This window comes from Columba livia, chromosome 2, assembly GCF_036013475.1.
Source record: "Columba livia isolate bColLiv1 breed racing homer chromosome 2, bColLiv1.pat.W.v2, whole genome shotgun sequence".
In the NCBI taxonomy this organism is placed as follows: Eukaryota; Metazoa; Chordata; class Aves; order Columbiformes; family Columbidae; genus Columba; species Columba livia.
The window spans coordinates 113,458,159-113,475,922 of record NC_088603.1 but is presented as its reverse complement, the minus strand read 5'-3'; the positions used below and the strand labels follow the sequence as shown (position 1 = coordinate 113,475,922).

At 41.5% G+C, this 17,764-nt stretch overlaps 1 protein-coding gene across 6 annotated transcripts in view; it reads left to right on the top strand.

Annotated features, from left to right (window-relative positions):
* ANKRD29 (ankyrin repeat domain 29) overlaps positions 1 to 17,764 on the top strand; it is a 30,444-nt gene that overhangs the window by 10,298 nt on the left and 2,382 nt on the right. For 5 of the 6 annotated variants that reach the window (XM_005498374.3, XM_065053329.1, XM_065053327.1 and 2 more), the window contains 5 exons: positions 6,463 to 6,561; positions 9,517 to 9,615; positions 14,391 to 14,489; positions 15,420 to 15,515; positions 16,584 to 16,682. In XM_005498374.3, coding sequence (XP_005498431.2) covers positions 6,463 to 6,561; positions 9,517 to 9,615; positions 14,391 to 14,489; positions 15,420 to 15,515; positions 16,584 to 16,682 — 492 coding nt within the window. The remainder of the gene's footprint in view (positions 1 to 6,462; positions 6,562 to 9,516; positions 9,616 to 14,390; positions 14,490 to 15,419; positions 15,516 to 16,583; positions 16,683 to 17,764) is intronic. The other variant, XM_065053331.1, reaches the window with a different exon arrangement.

Genomic DNA, 17,764 nt, shown 5'->3' with positions numbered 1-17,764 from the left:
CAGTCTCCCCTAAATTCCCATTTACCCGTCTTTGACAAGAAGATTAAGTGTACCTCAGGGCTTCTGTTCCTTTGTTCAGGCAAGTTCTTTTTCAAAATCTTCTTAGAAGAGTCAAAAGCAGACAGCAGAGCCTGGGTTTGTTTCGTCACCCCTCATGGAGTGAACAGCATTAAGAAGAGCAGTTCATCACTGACAGCAGTAGATAAACTCAGTTTCTTTGCCCAAGGCAGTACTGGCACTTCTGCTTTCAGCAAACAGGACCAAAAGCACCGGATTTTCATTAAATGTTCTTGCCTTTTACATGCTGGCCACATTTTTGAGCATTCCCATAATTTGGGGAAAACACTTGCCAGTCACTGACTCTGAGCTCCATAGTGATGTGTTTGAAGAAGAAGGAATAATTCCTTACCCCACAACAACCACATTTTCAAGGTGTTCTAGTCTGTGATTTGAATTACTTGCTCAACCCATACCTGCTTTCCTGAGTTCCTGGAAATAGAGGCTTTAAATACTAAGGGAACTGATGGAGCATCAGAGACTCAGCTCCTTATGTTCCAGGAACTAAAAATCCTGAGGTTTTGTGGCTGGAGTTCACACATGCCCACACAGTAGGATTCCGGTACACCAGAGAGCCATGCTAGTGGTAAGCAACTCTCTGACCACAGCAGCAACCAAAAAATGTAAAAACAAAAATGAAATTATGGCTGTTTAATACAACATGGAGTGCAGGTGTGGAACTTGGCAATGTAGGAGGTTGCAGTGCTAAATACAACGGCTGCATTTTAAAGTGCTGGATAATGTCATGTGGGACAGAGCTGCTGGGAGAAGCTGCACATTGAAATAAGGATTGCTTCTCAGTTTTGTATTTCAGAGAATAGGTGAGAGATAGCCAGATTCAGAAGGATCTTACACTGGGCAAGCGAACTTACTTACACTGTCCTCTGAGTCACCTGGCCTATAAAAAGGCCATAAATCCATGATGAAGGACCAATGGTGTCCTAGGCATAGGAGAAGCCTGGATTACTCACTGCAGCTCAGCATGAAACTGGGCGGTGTTTTTGCAGAGGGAGGGAAAGCAGTGAATGCAGGACACTTGGTAAGGAGGGAAGACAGAGGCTGACTACCTTATTTTGTCTAGAGAGACAGTTACATTTTCATCAAACCTTTCCACAGCCTGTGAACTAGGAGTTTGTGACAAGGCCGAGACTTGACCCAGAAGATGAACAGCAGGCTTGAAATTGTCTGATCCTACATGACAATATATGGTCTTTTATGAAGCATGCAAAATATATTTATGTGAGTCACTAGGGCAGATAAAAGGGACTAAATATCTAAATGATAAGAAAATATTCCTGCATTCAGCTGCTCCTAATAGCTTCCATCCTTGGACAAATGCAAGATTGGGTTCTGCTGTTCGCCACCTTGAAACTTTATTCCCAGCTCCCATATTCCTGCCTGCCTTTTCTGAATTCAGACCTGACTGGGCTCATGTGCCAGTCCTAAGTATCTTTTACACTGCAGATTGTTTTTCTCCAGGCCACAGTTTTCTGTCACTTCCAGGTGAGCTGGTCACAAGACAGCATCAGTTCCCACAGAACATAACATGACAAACTGGTGTGCAATGTGTATGTGAGGCTATTTTCCAGCAGCATCAAATGTGCTTGCTCAAGGACTCCCTCTTTCTCATTACCTCTTGAAGAGGTGTATCAGTCACTTCAGCATTCATAGTATGACACAAGCTATAGTGCCTGAAAAGGCTCTTAAAAACTGAACAAAGGACAGTTGAGGTAAAATTAATCCAACACTGGTTTAAAAAGCCAAGGCTAGTTATCATGTCCATGCACACTTTGCTGAAAGGACATGCTCTCTCTGAATAGTAGTATGAGGACTTTGCTAGATTTATCATTAATTTTGGAAACTGCCATGTTCATTCTTTCATTCATTCCTTACCTGGGGACTACAGCTCTTCTTCTGAAATTAGGATTTAGACACAGGAATCCAAATGTTTACAGCTTCCAGACTGGGCTTTGATTAAACCACCATATTTTTAGACTGAGGCTGGCTGGGAAGCCAGCTTGTACTTTGTGCCACAGTGTGTACCTGAGCAGGTGGCACCACTGAGAACATACTGCATTAGTATTCTTCTTCCATTGGCTTTCTAATGTGCTTTTGTATCAGTTCGGATTTTTTATATAATAATATGGTTTTCATAACTTGGAATTATTCCATCAAACCATTGCTTTGTTAGCAGGCGACTAAGATAACAGGCTTCTCCATCCTCCCTAAACCCCAGAAACAACATAGTTGACAACATGTGCCTTTTCAGGTCAGAGGTAAGGCATTTTCTGATTAAGGCACTCAGCTGGGAGCAGAGCTGGGAAAGATATAGCTGTTTTTAAAGGGCACTGAAAATTTAATCAATTTACTAACAACTTTATCTTATAAATTAAGGCATGGAATTGAAATAAGAAAATAAATTGAATGTATCCCAAGAAATAGAGAGGAGATGCAAAGGCCAACAATTTCTTTTTCATGTACCTCTCCGTAAATTGTAATTACTACCTTTGTTGCTCATATATGAGAGTGGTGGAGAACTATCTTAATATAGGCATTCAGTTCTTATTACCCTTGTATCATTAGAGTTGATATTCACTACAGCAGGCAAAGCAAATATTCTAAAACAGTGTAATAAAGTAATTAGCAATAATTGCTGATGTTGTAAAGAGAATAAATATTGAAGGTTATTTTATATATATTATAACATACATATTATTCAATAATATTATTCTGCATTGTCACAGTCTGACATCCCTAGAAGTATGTATCATAAGTTGAAACATGTTCTGTTTTGTTACCCTTAGACTTAAACATGTGGGTTCTTAAAAGGGTTTGCATAGTGGCATGTTTTCTGAGCAGTGCTGCTGGTCAAACATTATGTCAGAGGCTGTTTTTCAGCAAGTAGTGACTGCAGAAGATCAGTTCCCCTCCCTTGTAGCATATTTCAGAGATGATAAAACACCATATAATTCTAAGCTACATTCAGGCAATGATGATGGAGGTGAAGGAAGAGGTAGGCAAATAGACTGAGAAGTCTACACCAGGTAGTATGGCCTTATCGGATGTTGCTGTTCCAAACACTCACATGGGAGATTGGCAGCTGCTGTATGTGCCGTCAGTGAGGAGGATACACTGTAAGGATAAGAAAAAAAGGTTTCAGAGGAAGAATTGCAGATGTAGCTGAGAGAACTGGCTTCTGTGTGTTCTTGGTGTGTGGGAAGGGTTTGCAGTGAAGGATTAATAGAAGTTATTATATATAGCGTCAGGAGAACAGGATATGAGCAAGAAATAAACCCAAGGGATATGCCCTCCGTCAGCCCCACCGTTGGCATCCCACCCACTGGGGAAAGGCCGTTGCCCTTGAATCATAGAATGTCCTGAGTTGGAAGGGACCCACAAGGATCATAGAATCCAGCTCCTGTCCCTGCACAGGACAAGACCAAAATTTGCACCATGTCTGTGCTTGTTCACGTGTCCCTGCCCTTACTTGTTGCCCTGCTCAGAATTTCCAAGAGCTTCAGCATTTTACTCATCTCAGCTGAAGCCAAAAAGCAATGAAAAGAGGGAATGACATGGCTGAAAGGGATTTTTAAATTCTGACGTTTCTTTTTTTTTCCCCCATCTGCCTTCCCAATAGCATCTACAGGTAGACTGGAGGAAAGGCTCTTGTGCTGGCAAAAAGTGAAGAAAGTCTAAGAGAAAGCAAGATGGAACCTCAATAGGCATGAGTGGGGCTGAGTTTTCTCCTCCTAAGAAACCATGGACCTTCACACTGTTTGACAATTTCTCCATTTAACTGAGTGCTGTCTTACCGCATAGTCTTGTCAGTGGAAAAGGTTTCTTGTCCCAAGTTCCTTTTCTTACAGCAAGGCCTATCTCTTTATCAAGGCATTCAAATGAACTTCAGTCTCTTCTTCGAATGCATTCAACTTCACATGAGACATGCAGTAGAGCAGGTCTTAGAGCCCAGTCGTCTTACCGATCAGGAACCAAATCTTTGATCCAAGGAGTTGTCAGCCAGTTCTTTCTGACCCAGTAAATACTTGATTGAGGGTAGGCAGCTGGAACTGGGAACTACCCAATGTAATTTTCTGTTCCCTGGACTCTGATCGGGGTGATCTAGGAAACTCGGTCACTCTAGTCTGGAAGAAATAAATGTTTTATTTTGGAAATGTGTCCTTTAAAAAAAAAATTTATCAATTAAAACTGTTCATTGGATTCAACCGAACACTTGGTCAGGATCCCTATTTTGAGACATATATCCTGTAAGAAGCGTCCCCCTTCTTAAACCTCAAGCTGTGACATCTCCCAAGGTGGGATCATGCAGCTGTACGCGGAGTGCTGGGCACCAGCTCTGCTATGCTAACTGCGCTTGGCTTTGCAGGCCTGCCTTTTACTTGGGATTTGCCATTTGGTTTCCTCCAGAAATTATATTAATAAGCAAACAATCTTCTTAAAAATAGCAGGGGTTTGTGGAGAACACAAGAATTTTAGAAAAAAAAAAAAAACAAAACCAAACAGACCATAAAGGAATAAGCAAACTATTCCCATATACAGATAACTGAGCATGCCAATTTACCCTCCACATAGGAAACCTCAATATTGTTAAGCTTCCTATAGCTGACCCTTCCCTGCAGAGGACCTCCAATCTCCATAGCACAGTTTCTCTTCTTAACCTGCTAACCTTTCTCTCCCAGTTTCCTTCAGAGAAAGAGCCTTTAAAAATGTCTCTGTTGTTTGTTTGTAGCCTTTTCATCTGGCAACTCACTACTCAGCAAAAAGGGCTTTCAGCTGGAGACAGGAAATACGTTTCACAAAGTGATTAGCTTTTGCCATTGTCTTTTAAGTGTGTATAAGGTGGTTTTTAATCCAGAAACCATTGTGGTTGCTTTTGTGTTTTGTTACAGCAGTTCCTATTAAATTAGGGTAGTTTAAATTGACAGGAAACTCTAATGACTCATTGTAGCTATAAAGTAACTTAACTCTACTGACCGGATTACACACTATATTTACTCAATCCAGAATTAATATGGAATTCGTAGATTGTCACATAACAGCTCCACATCTGTGACTTTTCTGACACTCAAGTCTTGTTTGCTTTTCAGTGTTGCAGGGAGGAAGCGTGAATATGAGGTTTTCAGAGTAGCTATAGACAGTCCCTGTGGGTTAGTTCAGTCATGTCAGAGCTCAAGTTTTCATGAGGTTATTATAGGCATGAGATAGCACCACAGACTAATAAATTTGATTGGCACTTCCCATTATAAACCACTGGTTTGGGCTTTCAGGCTGTAACTTCCCTGGTGGATATCTGTCTGTGTGGAAAATTTCAGACAAAATTTGGAGCTATTTCAGAGAACAAGGCTGAGGGAAAACACAATCTCTTGCCCATATTAAAAACAGCTTTAGAAATCATTTATCTGAAATGCTTTAGATAGCTTATCTTATGAAGGACGGGAATGAGACTGGGAGAAGGCAGGGAAGGAGAGAGAAGACCTCCAGTGTGGATGACTTGCGGTGTGCGTCATCCTTGCATGATGGCACGGTGCCGTCCCAGGCAGAAGATGAGAACTTCCTCTCTGTATCAGTGTTGGAAATAATGGCAATTTTTGAGTGAGGCACGGTGCATTGAACAGGATGGCAAGACTCATATTTGCTATCTTAGTTGTTTCAGCTGGCTTGGAATCAATTGCCAGCAACACTGAGGTGTTCTCCTTCTGAGGCAGCTCCCAAGGGAGCAGCTCTGCAACAGGACTTTAGTGGTGATGTACAGCAACTTTAACTGCCTGGGATTGCTTCTACCTGCATGGATCACTTCTTCAGCTGAAGTAACGGGGCCTTCAGTGGTGGTCATGGGTCTGGTCTGACGCACACTTCCACAGTTAGCTAGCATGCTTTCAAATGCATTCTTCCTACTCTTCTTCAGGCCAACAATCAAGGGGTGAGAGGCAGGACATGATAGGGCATGAGGTTCTGCCCAAAGAAGGGTAGATGATCTGTAGGATTTTGAGCAGGGGAAAGGCGTGCTGTCCTTCAGTAGGTGGAAGAGCTTGGTAGGGGTGGGGGATTTGGCTGTAAAGGGAAGAAACATGGAGGAGCTTGGAGCTGTGAAGGGAACAAAGCTTCTAGTGGGAAGGCAGAAGCTAAGGAACATAAAGTCAAATTTTCTTGCTTCCTATCCCTCACTAAAAATACTCAGGAGAAAACTTTTCATAGTGACAGGGCCAAGTTTAAAGACTTATGTGGCAAGACTTGGTATTAAAATTATGAAAGATTCAGTAGCCAGTCACCATGGGACTGCTATGAGCCAAATTCTGAAAATGCCTAAAATTTGCTTTTTTTTATGGTGATGTTCAGTCCAGCACCTGCCCTCTCACCTGGCTGTGCCCATTCTTTGCTTTTTCACAGGATGGAGGTACTGCTCTTCTAGCTGCTTGTCAATATGGGCATGCAAAAGTAGTGGAAACTCTGTTGAAGCACGGCGCCAACATTCATGATCAACTTTATGTGAGTTATTTGATACAAATAATATTGACAACACTTGTGGTGGAACAAATGTGCTGTTGGTTGGACAACAGTGGATACTCTGGCTCGAGCACAGAGAAGCATTTGCCAAATGTTGTGGCTTTATAGTACTCTACTTTTTTAAGATGTGAATTTTGTTAACTGTCTGCTTTCGTAATTCTGGGAGAAGTAGCACAAAATCAGAAACTATGATGTAGCTGTCTCTTGGTTCGTTATCTGTATGAAGGATATGTACCCAATCTGGATCAGGTTTGTGCTATCTGTTAGCCTTGAAGAAAAGACCATGTCATGTTCTACCATGATTTGCATTGCAAACGGAAGAGTTACTAGCTATAAAGCCCCTGAGGTTCTAGAGAATTAGTTCATCAGTTTTCTACCAGAAAGAGTAGTAAAAGTTAAAATCTTTAAATATCTTTAAAATACTTTTAAATATTCATTAAAATTATGTTGTCTGATATTTGTGCATCTCTAGCTTGTCAGTGCTTTGAGCAAAGAATGGTTAAAATGGCTGAACTGATGTTGTTTAGCTGACTTTCAGAAAGCCAGATTGAGCAAATGAAGCCCTGGATTTAATTTACTCCAAAAGAAACACAAAGAAGTTGAGTTTTTCAGCCTTCAAGAGAAATGAGTGGCAGATTTTCCCTCCACTTCCAATCGTTCCTTCCTACCCCAGGGCACTCAGGGCTGATAAAGAGGATATATGGGTTTTTTCCACCATTCCCATGGGGTTTGGCTCTGCAGGATGCCATCACACTCTTAGGTTCTACGAGCGTACATGGGAGCCAAGGACTGGTGAACACAGAAGCCACCAGCATGCTAGGGGCTGGTTTCACAGGGGGTCCCCTCTTTCGTGCTGCCCTCACCCTGCATTTATAAAGAAAGGTGTCCCACCCTCACTGCTGCACAAATAATGATTGCCTTTCTAATCTGAGGGCAGTGATTCATACCTCTGCATGGTAATCCCAGGGTTTACCACTCCATTTAAAAATAGCCATGCTGCCACACCTGCAGACAATTACCTAGAAGTGAAGGCAGTAAAATAGCTTCCTTATTGTATCTCCTGGAAATCAGAAATATTTGCAATTGGATTTTGAGATGTATTTTTATTGCTCACAGACATTGAACAAACATAGTCAGAAACAGCTGTTTAATAAGTATACAATCTTTTGAAAACAGGTGTTCACCTGACTGCTTTTGTGAGACATCACCGAGCTGCTTTTTGCAAAGCAGTATCTGGCTGGCAGTTGCACTGTCAAGGGAACAAATGAGCAGGATTTTGAGCATGCATTTAGGTAGTCATCCCAAAACCATCAAGATAGATGTTTTAATCTTAAATTGACTCACGTGAGGGGTAGAAGAGAAGAACACAGAATACCCTAACTAAACTGTGTTTCTTGCAGAAATAGCTTCAAAACAGCTTTCTCATTACAGCATCAATTCAAATCAAGTACAAAAAATGAATAATTATTTTTTAAAATGTTAGGAAGCCCAAGGTTCTCCATCTTGATTGATGCTACAATGAAGAGCTTCTTTATTATTACACAACCTTGTTTACTTTCTAAATGGAAGTGTTCTCACTACCCCTGTCTTTGGAGGAAGCCTGCAAAGGTCCTTATACCATCACACTATTTCATGTACTCGTATAGCAAACAAAGAAAGCAGCCCCTCAGAGGGCCCAGGGGTATGCATTTGTAGTGCTAACAAACACCTCTCATGTTTACCAGGACATTTGTCTTGAAACCAAGGTCAAACATTTTAAATTGGGTCCCTGGGGCACTATATTCAGCTCATGCTTCACTAGGCCTGTGCTGAGTTTTGCAGGAAGAAGAGTAGCAAAGCAGTATCTCTAGGCAGACAACAGCATTTGGTCCCAACATAGCAATATGTCAACAACATTAGGCTTCCACTAACATGCTCGGCATTTTGTAATAAGCATTACGCATAAATTGGTTGGAAGATGTGTGCTTATACACCTGAGGTGTGGTGAAGGGGTTCATTCACGTCTCTATTTAAACTAAAAGAGCCTTCCCTCCCAGGAAAACTTGTCCCAGCATGCTGTGCTGAGCACTGTGGATATAGGATGGGTAAACACCTGTCCCACTCTCAGCGCAGGTTTCTACTTCCAGTTGGTTGGACAGATTCAAATGCTATTTGAAATTTGTTCATCAAAAAAAAAAAAAATTAATGAAATATGATTTTAAAATATTTTACCTAAGGAAAAAGCTTATGTGAAGTCAAATGCTGAGAATACCTGCACATGAAAGACATGTTGAGAAAAATATCCTATTGTTGTTCATTTCTTTCTCAAGCCTTTTGCAGGAAAATGCTGGTTTCTGATAGGACTATGAGATACTCTGTCTCGTGTGTTCTACTTTCACGTAATTGTATTACAGGTGAAGTCTCTTCTACAGGATGTGCCAGAGTGACACAGTAGTTGCTGGGGTGGCACAGTAGTGTTGCACAGTACTTACTCCTTCAGCCCAAAGGGCTGAAGTCTGGTCTCTGAAGTCTGCTGGAGTCTCTGGTTCTGCAAAACATGTTTTCACCATGTATGTTTATGTAACAGAACAATTCGGCATGAACATGTAAGGGCTAAATTAACCAAAATAAATATATTTTTCTCTGTAGGAATGGATTTCTTATTCTGTAGATCAATGCCTTGATGAACTAGACTCTTAGTATTCCAGATCCAGGATTCAATGCTCAGTTTGGTATATGATGGGAGACAGTACTTGTTCATGCTGAATGAAAATGTTGCCATAGTTTGTTATGAACTGGAGTTTGGATTTTGGTAATTATTTCTTGACCTTGGCTATATATGTGCTGTTACACTGCATGATGGCTTAAAAAGGGGAGCTTGATTCAGTTTGGTTCAGTTCTGTGCGGAAAAAATGACATAATTGCAAAACAGTGTAAGCTAGATGTATTTGTTCTTAGGATGGAGCTTCTGCAATTTTCCTGGCAGCACAAGGAGGCTATCTGGATGTCATCCGACTTCTGCTTTCATCAGGAGCAAAGGTTAACCAGCCACGGCAGGTAAGCTTAACAACACTCCAGGGAAGAGACGGGGTCTAATTACTAAATTTTACAGTTAGGAAAAATTAACACTGGATGAGAGAGATTTCCTAGGTGTTAAACTAACTGAGGGGTATGTAAGCATGCAACACATATGTATATAAAAGCTCTCATGGTTTCCTAAAAAGGATTTCTTAACTGGTTAGCAGTTTCTTGACTCTAAAATCAGGGGTTAAATAGCACACTTAGATGCTGCTTTGAGTAGCTAGATGTGTGAGCTGCAAAGCTACCTTTGCTCTCAGCACTTAGAAACATCTGGTTAGAGACAAAGCTTCCCAGGAATCTTTGCCTGCTTTGGGAGAGCCTCCCCTGTGGTCTGCTGAAACCCTGCAGGCAAGGTACCTGTCTTGCCTCTTCACTGCACATTTTAAATTGATGGGACAAGGTCTTGTCCTTGCAATCAGTCAGGGATGTCTGCCAGGTGGCTGTGATCACTGACTGCAGCAAGTAAAAAATCAGCAAGCAAGAGCAAATGAATGTGAATTATAACAGTGGACAATGTGGCATGTGACAAGCTTTGCCAGGTATTTTCAGTGTTTCCTTTCATCTACAACAAAAAGCCTGACAAATCATAGCCTGGCAGTAGTGATTGATCTTGATGACTTATGCTGCATCTATAGGTCTGCGTAGAATTGAATTAGCATTTTATGTGCCCAAAGTAAAGTAATTTTCCTGCTGCCTCTTCCCCTACCTCTCCAGCACCAAAGTTGTGCTGGCAGCTACTCCCTGGACTGTGCTTGAGCTGCTCCTATGCTGCCTCCACACTGTCTCCCAACATCAAAATTAAGAAATGCTGTTAAAAGCTGTTAATTAACACAGTCTAAAAGATAAATGTAGAAGGATAGACCAAGGTATGCATTAATGCCTTTTGAACGGGTCAAAATAAGGTTGGGGTGCCTTAGATTTAGCTTCACTATGTTGCCATAAAAAATGTATTCTGCTAACCACAAATGTAATACCCCATCTAATTCTTCCTGACAATATTTTTTTAGCTCTCTAATTCAATCTCTACAACACAATGTTTCATGAGGCATTTTTAAATCTTAGTTGAGTCGAAGACTTGACTCTGTGTGACTGTTCCTCCTGGCTCTGTTTCATCTCTGGCAGTATGGGCTTACTTTGCTTTAGGGTACCTCTGATCCCTGCTAAGATTATGCCTGGATAAGTCCGTGGCATTTGTATTTGGGCTCACTGTAACCTGAAACATTTCCTTAACAAATGGAACATTTTTACTGTTTAATTAGTAAAGTAATGGTTGGGTGGACTTCAGTCTCTTTCTTGCTAACAAACAGATTTGTACTTTGTTCAAAGGTGGCATGTTGGTCATGAGGAATGCAGCTGTAGATGGGGCAGTTTCAATGCCAGATGAATCTTACTGTCAGTCACAAACCACACTGCTCTCACTGCTGTGGGCAACTTTTCTAAGCAATGTAACATCATATATAGGGCTGCAGAGTGCCAGGTGTGAGTTCCTGCTTCTCCTTTCTCATGGTATCCAAGTTTTCCTCTCTGTCTTGTGAATTTGGGGTCTTAGTTCCTGTGCCTGAGCATGTGCTTCCGTCTTGTGTGCCTCCCAAAGCTGCTGCAGTGGGTACCAGTTCCCCTTTGGTCTTGTGCCCCATCTCCCGGTCCCACTGGGATGCTCCTGTCACCGCAGAGCATCTCGGATGGTGCTGGCTGCCCGTGTGCAGGCCTCTCAGCTCAGCTCTCACAAGACTGAATAGCAGAGCTTCCTGGAAAGTTTCTTCCCTGGCAATGTCATTTCTCTCAGTTTTTAGCCACCTTCTGTTCTTCCTGACATTGTGGAGCCAGGCAGGAATTCTTTTGTCATCTTTTCGTCTAGACAGAGTCTGAAGCCTGGTGCAGGAGACGTTTCTTTGCTTCTCCAACTCAAAAACAAAGCAAGAAGGTTATTTGCCAGAGTTTTACACTCTGTTTTGGCAGCCTGTGTCCCAGCAGGCTTTAGTCTAACTGGCTAAGCAGATTCAAAAGACTCTGAAAATTAATGTTTTTTTTCTTAACACACACTAAGCCAGTAAACATCTATAGAGTATAGACTTCAGACAAACAAGCAATTTCTTATTAGCAAGAATTCAGCTAGTGTAGTGGTGCGTGTGGACTCATGGGCAGAACAGTGAAGGAGATGACATTGAGTAGCCTGAAACTAGGGGCTCCCTGTCCCTGAAAGTCCTTACTGGGAATACAAGGGGTATCTCACTTCCCAACCTAATCTGGCCCTTTACAAACACTCCAAGCCACCAGCAAATATTGAGATTCAAAGCTGCAAAGTGAAGTTTTAGTTAATGAGTGAGAGAAACAGCATCAGAAATTTTGGTCAGAGTATGTTTGGAACTGCTGGACAAAATAAGATATAAATCATATTTATTAACCTGCAATCAATATGGAAATAAGCACAGCTTAAAAACATATTGGGTATTTAACGTTGTTCTAGGGATGTAGTGGTCTACAGTGTGTTGGGTGGCCAGGAGGACAAGAATAGTAAAGTAGTTTCTGAATTGCTTCTTTTCCTGTTCTCACTTTCTTCTTGACTCATCTAATACCTGTTTACACCAGAATTCTCATGTGGCCTCTTAGTACAATGTAATGTCTCCTTTGAACCGAACACCAACAAAAAATCTCACCTATGCCATATAAATTTTATACTTGTTGGCATAAACCTGCCTGTTAGGTGCTGTTCGCATCAGAGAAGCTGACAATAGTCAATGTGAGCCTACTATCAATTTCATCACCTTTCTTCTCTTCAGACTAAGTCCTCCAAGACAGTCACTCTTTCTCACAATGTCTTTTTGCCTCTAGCCTATAAATGATATACTGAAGATGATGTCTAACAGTAATACCACTAAGGAAAGTTAATGGTAATAGTGACGCTAGCCAACACGTGTATTTTCTTCTGTTCCTTTCCATTTATACCTGAAGAGTTGTTCTCATAAACTTCACTGCGAATAAAAGAAAGCCGCTATGTTCCCCATGCTGTGCTTGTGCATGCACTTCTTGTGTAAATAGAAGCGTGGATTTACACAACATTGGATTTTCATGCAGATTAAATTGTGTAAGCAGCTCTTGGATAGTTTCCAAGTTTTATAGGCTTTTTCATCATCCCTATTGCTATTTTCTAGAGCCCTCTGGTGGGGGAGAATAGAAAAAATATGAAGTGTCAACTTAGTGGTAGGGAAAACACTATAAACTGGAAAGGAACGGTTTTTGCCATGAGGCTAACATCACATACACTGTATACAAGAGAGCCTTTGTTATTTCTGAATCACAGAGAACACTCATTGTATTAACAGGATATATACTAGAATGAGGTCAGCCACTTATTCAATGAGTTAATTTATAGAGAAATTATAGAAGAGTGGGAAAAGATCCTGTTCCTCACCATTTGAGAAGACTGAAGAGTTCAGGATGTGCATTCGTTCTTCCTCAGAATCAGAAAAAGGGAAGCCCAGAATGTTAAATCAAAGGAAGAAATAACTTTTCTGTTTCTTCCACAGGATTAAGTCACTAGCCCACAGAATGCAGAGAACTGTTTCAACAATGTTTTTTTTGGATTGCATGAGCAAGTCATATGAATCTTCAGTTGGCACTGAGGAGAGAGATTGCTTCTTTGATCAGGGTGGAAATATTTAAAGCAAAAAGTTGTTTTCTTCTGAAACTTCTCATTAAGGCTCTTTTGAAAGCCCCAGTATACTTTGTCTTCCTTTTTTTCTGACAAGTCTTCAGGCTGCTGGGAGTGGTGAAGGGAACTGGCAAGTGCTGAAGGCAGAAGCCAGCACCCCGCTACGTGAGGCCTCACTTTTATGTTAAAGTCCCTGCAAGCAAAGCCCTTTGTTAAAGGCCCACAAGACTCAATTTGGCACCACATAACCGCTGGAGTCCTCCTGTAGTCTGGAGAATCAGGCCATTTAAAAGTAAAAAGAGGAAGAGACACAAATGTAAATTCTAATTGCAGTGGGAAATACTTCTAGTGCTTCAATTCCCCTTTGCGTTGGAATGGAAAGCCATCACAAAGTTTAGCTTATTCAGAATGTGCGTTTTATTGTCTGGGGTTTTCTGCTCAGATGATAGCACAGGACAATTTTTTCCAAACCCGAAGGCTTAACTCTGAATTCCTTAATAATTGCCTTGTTTTCTAGAGGAATTCTTGAAGATAAAATTTGTGGATTACCGTCACTGTAACACAGGATATTTTTACTGGATTTCCCTAGGGTGGATAATGTAACTAACCATTGAAAGTTGGTCATCATCTTGCATTTTTCCTTAGCTTCTGCAAACAACTTCCACTCCATATATACAGAGACCCACTTGCAGAATTTGCCCACGCGTGCTGAGATTTGCCTGTATCTTCTGTCACATCCAGCTACCTGGAGTTCAGACTCTGCAGGATAACATTAGCCTTTACATTTCAAATTTCCTGATGTATTTTAGGCACAACTGGTAAGCCAAGGAGGGCTTTAAGTGTTCATATAGTAATGCCCATTTCAGGTCGACTAATCAAGAGAAATGAACTAAGGGTGGTTCTACTCCACAGCTGGAGCGGTTCTGACTTGATACACCGAGCTCCATGGCAGCAACACTGTGTATGTCTGTCTGTGATGTGGGATTTAATTGAGGAATTGAAATATGTCCATTCCAGTAGGCAGACTTGGGCAGTAAAATACCAGGGAGCATAGGATCTCAATGTGGTAGTCTCGTTAGCAGTCTCATTTTGTTTGCAGGATGGTACTGCTCCCCTGTGGATTGCATCGCAGATGGGTCACAGCGAAGTGGTGCGAGTAATGCTGCTCCGGGGAGCTGAGAGAGACGCTGCACGGGATGTGAGTAGCACCTTGTCCTGTGCTCTCTCTGCAGCTTAACACTTCCTAGCTTATTTTTTTTTATGCTGCAAATCTGCCTGAATAGATGCCCAGTGTCCCCAGAGTCTGCCCGGTTTTCCGGGCCATAAAGTCCCACCATAGGCTCCCTTTTTCCCTTTGTGTCTGGGACATCTTCCTGGAAGGACCTCCTGGAACAAGGGAATGGAAATATCCATATAAATGAGAGACGAAAGTGCTATATTGTGGCACTGCTTCATTTCACTCTGAAGTTTTCACCTGCCAGACTAACAATCCTCCAGATGCCCTCAAAGCTGCAGCATAAGTTGTGGAGGTGTCTCCTCAAAGACGAACAGAGGACACTTTCCTCTCAGAGATGTGGGGGAGAGCTGGCGTTTCACAGAATCACAGAATCGACTGGGTTGGAAAAGACCTCAGAGATCATCGAGTCCAACCCTTGGTCCAACTCTAGTCCGTTTACTAGATGATGGCACTAAGTGCCATGTCCAATCTCAGTTTAAAAACCTCCAGGGACGGCGAGTCCACCACCTCCCTGGGCAGGCCATTCCAATGCCTGACCACTCTCTCTGTAAAGAATTTCTTTCTAATATCCAGCCTAAATTTCCCCTGGCAGAATTTAAGCCCATGCCCCCTTGTCCTGTTGCTAATTGCCTGGGAGAAAAGACCAATCCCCACCTGGCTATAACTTCCCTTCAGGTAGTTATAGAGAGTGATGAGGTCACCTCTAAGCCTCCTCTTCTCTAGACTAAACAACCCCAGCTCCCTCAGCCTCTCCTCATAGGTCTTATGTTCAAGTCCCTTCACCAGTCGTGTTGCTCTTCTCTGGACCCGCTCCAGCACTTCCTTCCAGCCAAAGGGAATACAGGTAAAGCATTGGTAAAACCTGAACTGACCTTCCTCTCTCTTTTAAAGGATGGTACAACTGCTTTACTGAAGGCTGCCATTAAAGGGTACAACAATGTGATAGAGGAGTTGCTGAAATTCTCTCCCACGCTTGGCCTGCTGAAGGTTAGTAGTGAAACACACAGGTTTCAGGCAGAAACTCCAGAAGGCAAGGGGTCTGATGAAAGATCTGGCATTTATGGCTGTACCAATGGAAGATAATAAGGAGCTTGAGCCCAAAAAAGTCAACAGAGAAATGAAATTATCTTATTTAGCCTTTAATGCCACACACAAACTAATCTTTTCAAACAAAATTGTGAGTTTGATTTGTGGAAGGGGAAAGCACATTGTGTCATAAAAAAATTCTCCTGCTTTTTGTCATCTGATTTTATTTCTACTGTAAATGGACTGCTGTCAATGGTTCAGCTTCTAGAATTCTACCCTGTCCAATATTGCATTTAGCCAGAAAAATAGTATTCTAAGAGATCTGTTCTGAGCAGAGTCCCTATGTGATTTTGTTTTCCTCTTAATTTAAAAAATGACTTGAAAAGTAACAGATATTTGGAGGGTGCTTTTTACAGGCTGATCTAATTTTATGTGCCTATAAATCACATACTTTGATAGCTTCTGTGCATGCAACTAATTGGCATTTTTATGTACTTGAAAATCCAGGTGGCATTAACTTACTTGATAATTGCAAGTATGAAATAGCTTCCACGCCTATTTGAACTGTCAGTTTGCAGCCACAAACAAAAAGCCAGCCATAAAATATCACCATTCAGCTGTCTGACATTGAGACCATTAATCATCAGAGAAAGAAGATAAAATGCACAGATGGTTTCCATTACTGCTTGTGCTTCTGTTTCACTTGCTAATGGCTGATTTTGCCAGGCAGAAGCAAGTGCTGTGTTCATTTCACCTCTAATCTATGGACAAGGGTAATTTTTAAAAGGAAATATTGCTGTGGTGAAGTGAACTTGACTCTTATTTTTATTAAAGCATTTAAAATCACCTCCTTCACAGCCCACTCACCTGCTAGCGCGCTGTCTAAATCAGACCCTATACCTTTGATGACCTTAACCTCTTCCATGTTACTTCTTTCTGGTTTGTAGGTTTGTTTGCAAACATTTGTTTTTCAGTGCCTTTTGATTTCTTCCCATGCATGCTACAAATGTCTCCCATGGTATTTTCTAGAATGGGACCTCTGCTCTCCACGCAGCCGTCCTGAGTGGCAACGCAAGGACAGTGGCACTGCTCCTTGAAGCTGGAGCTGACCCGTGCCTGAGGAACAAGGTACATCCTGGAACACCGTCCCTCGTGTGGAGCATCTGGGGAGAACTGAGCAATGGAGCCCTGTGTGCCATGGAGACGGTGGCAGCCCATGTTTCTGTGTTGGTCTGTGGTTGCTTCTCGATCCTCTCCTGAAGCACCATCGCTTGGCCCATGTGTTTCTGTATACAGCCATCTATAAGAGTGCGAGGCAGTGCCACTGGTGATGCTGGTTCTTGCCAAATTACATCAGTCTGAGAATAACTAAACCACTCACTCACTCAAGAGTCACAGATTAAATTGTCCACTAGTCATGGGTTAGCTAGGTTGTATTTTAGGGAAACAATAATCTGTTACTGTTTTGATAAATCATAATTTATACTAATAACTCCATACAGATGGGTAAGTAGGCAAAATGTGTTATCTGGGTACCTTTGGTAAGAAAACATGGCTAGAATTCAACATATTGCTGCTACAAAAAAATATCCCAAATTACATGCATCTTTCCAATATCTTACTGTAAATACGTTAGTTTCTTGAACTAGATTCACATTATTTTTATAACAGAAACTTTTGTGCGAAAACTTGTCCTGGTTTTATTCTGTAAATTGTTTTAACATTACACATTTGATAATTTCCATGAAAATGTCTTCCTCTGAATTGTGTTTATGAACTATTTGCCACTAGTATTTGACATCTGTCTGGGTTTGTTAAGCTGTGAATGGGTGGTTTGGTATTTACTTCTGGTTTATGACTGGGTGGATGAAAGTCTGTAACACAAGTAATGCAGCAGGAACCTTCTAAACGTTTCGGTCCTTTAATACAAGACCTGTGCCTGTTATTTATGTATCATTCCACTTGATGGCAGCAGAGTTAACGCCATGCATACAGTAATCCCCATTTATAGGCATTTTGTTTTGATATTAACCCAAAAAATGTGCAAGATTCTTCTGTTACTGATGGTGATTTAGAGCAGGAGGGCGTGCAATATAAAAAAGTCTGTGGCTGTAACCTCTTCTACTGAGTTGTTGGGTTTTTTTATAATAACATGCAGTTTGGCACAAGAGTACATTTGCAGGACAAAATTACTGATTTTCAGAAGTAGG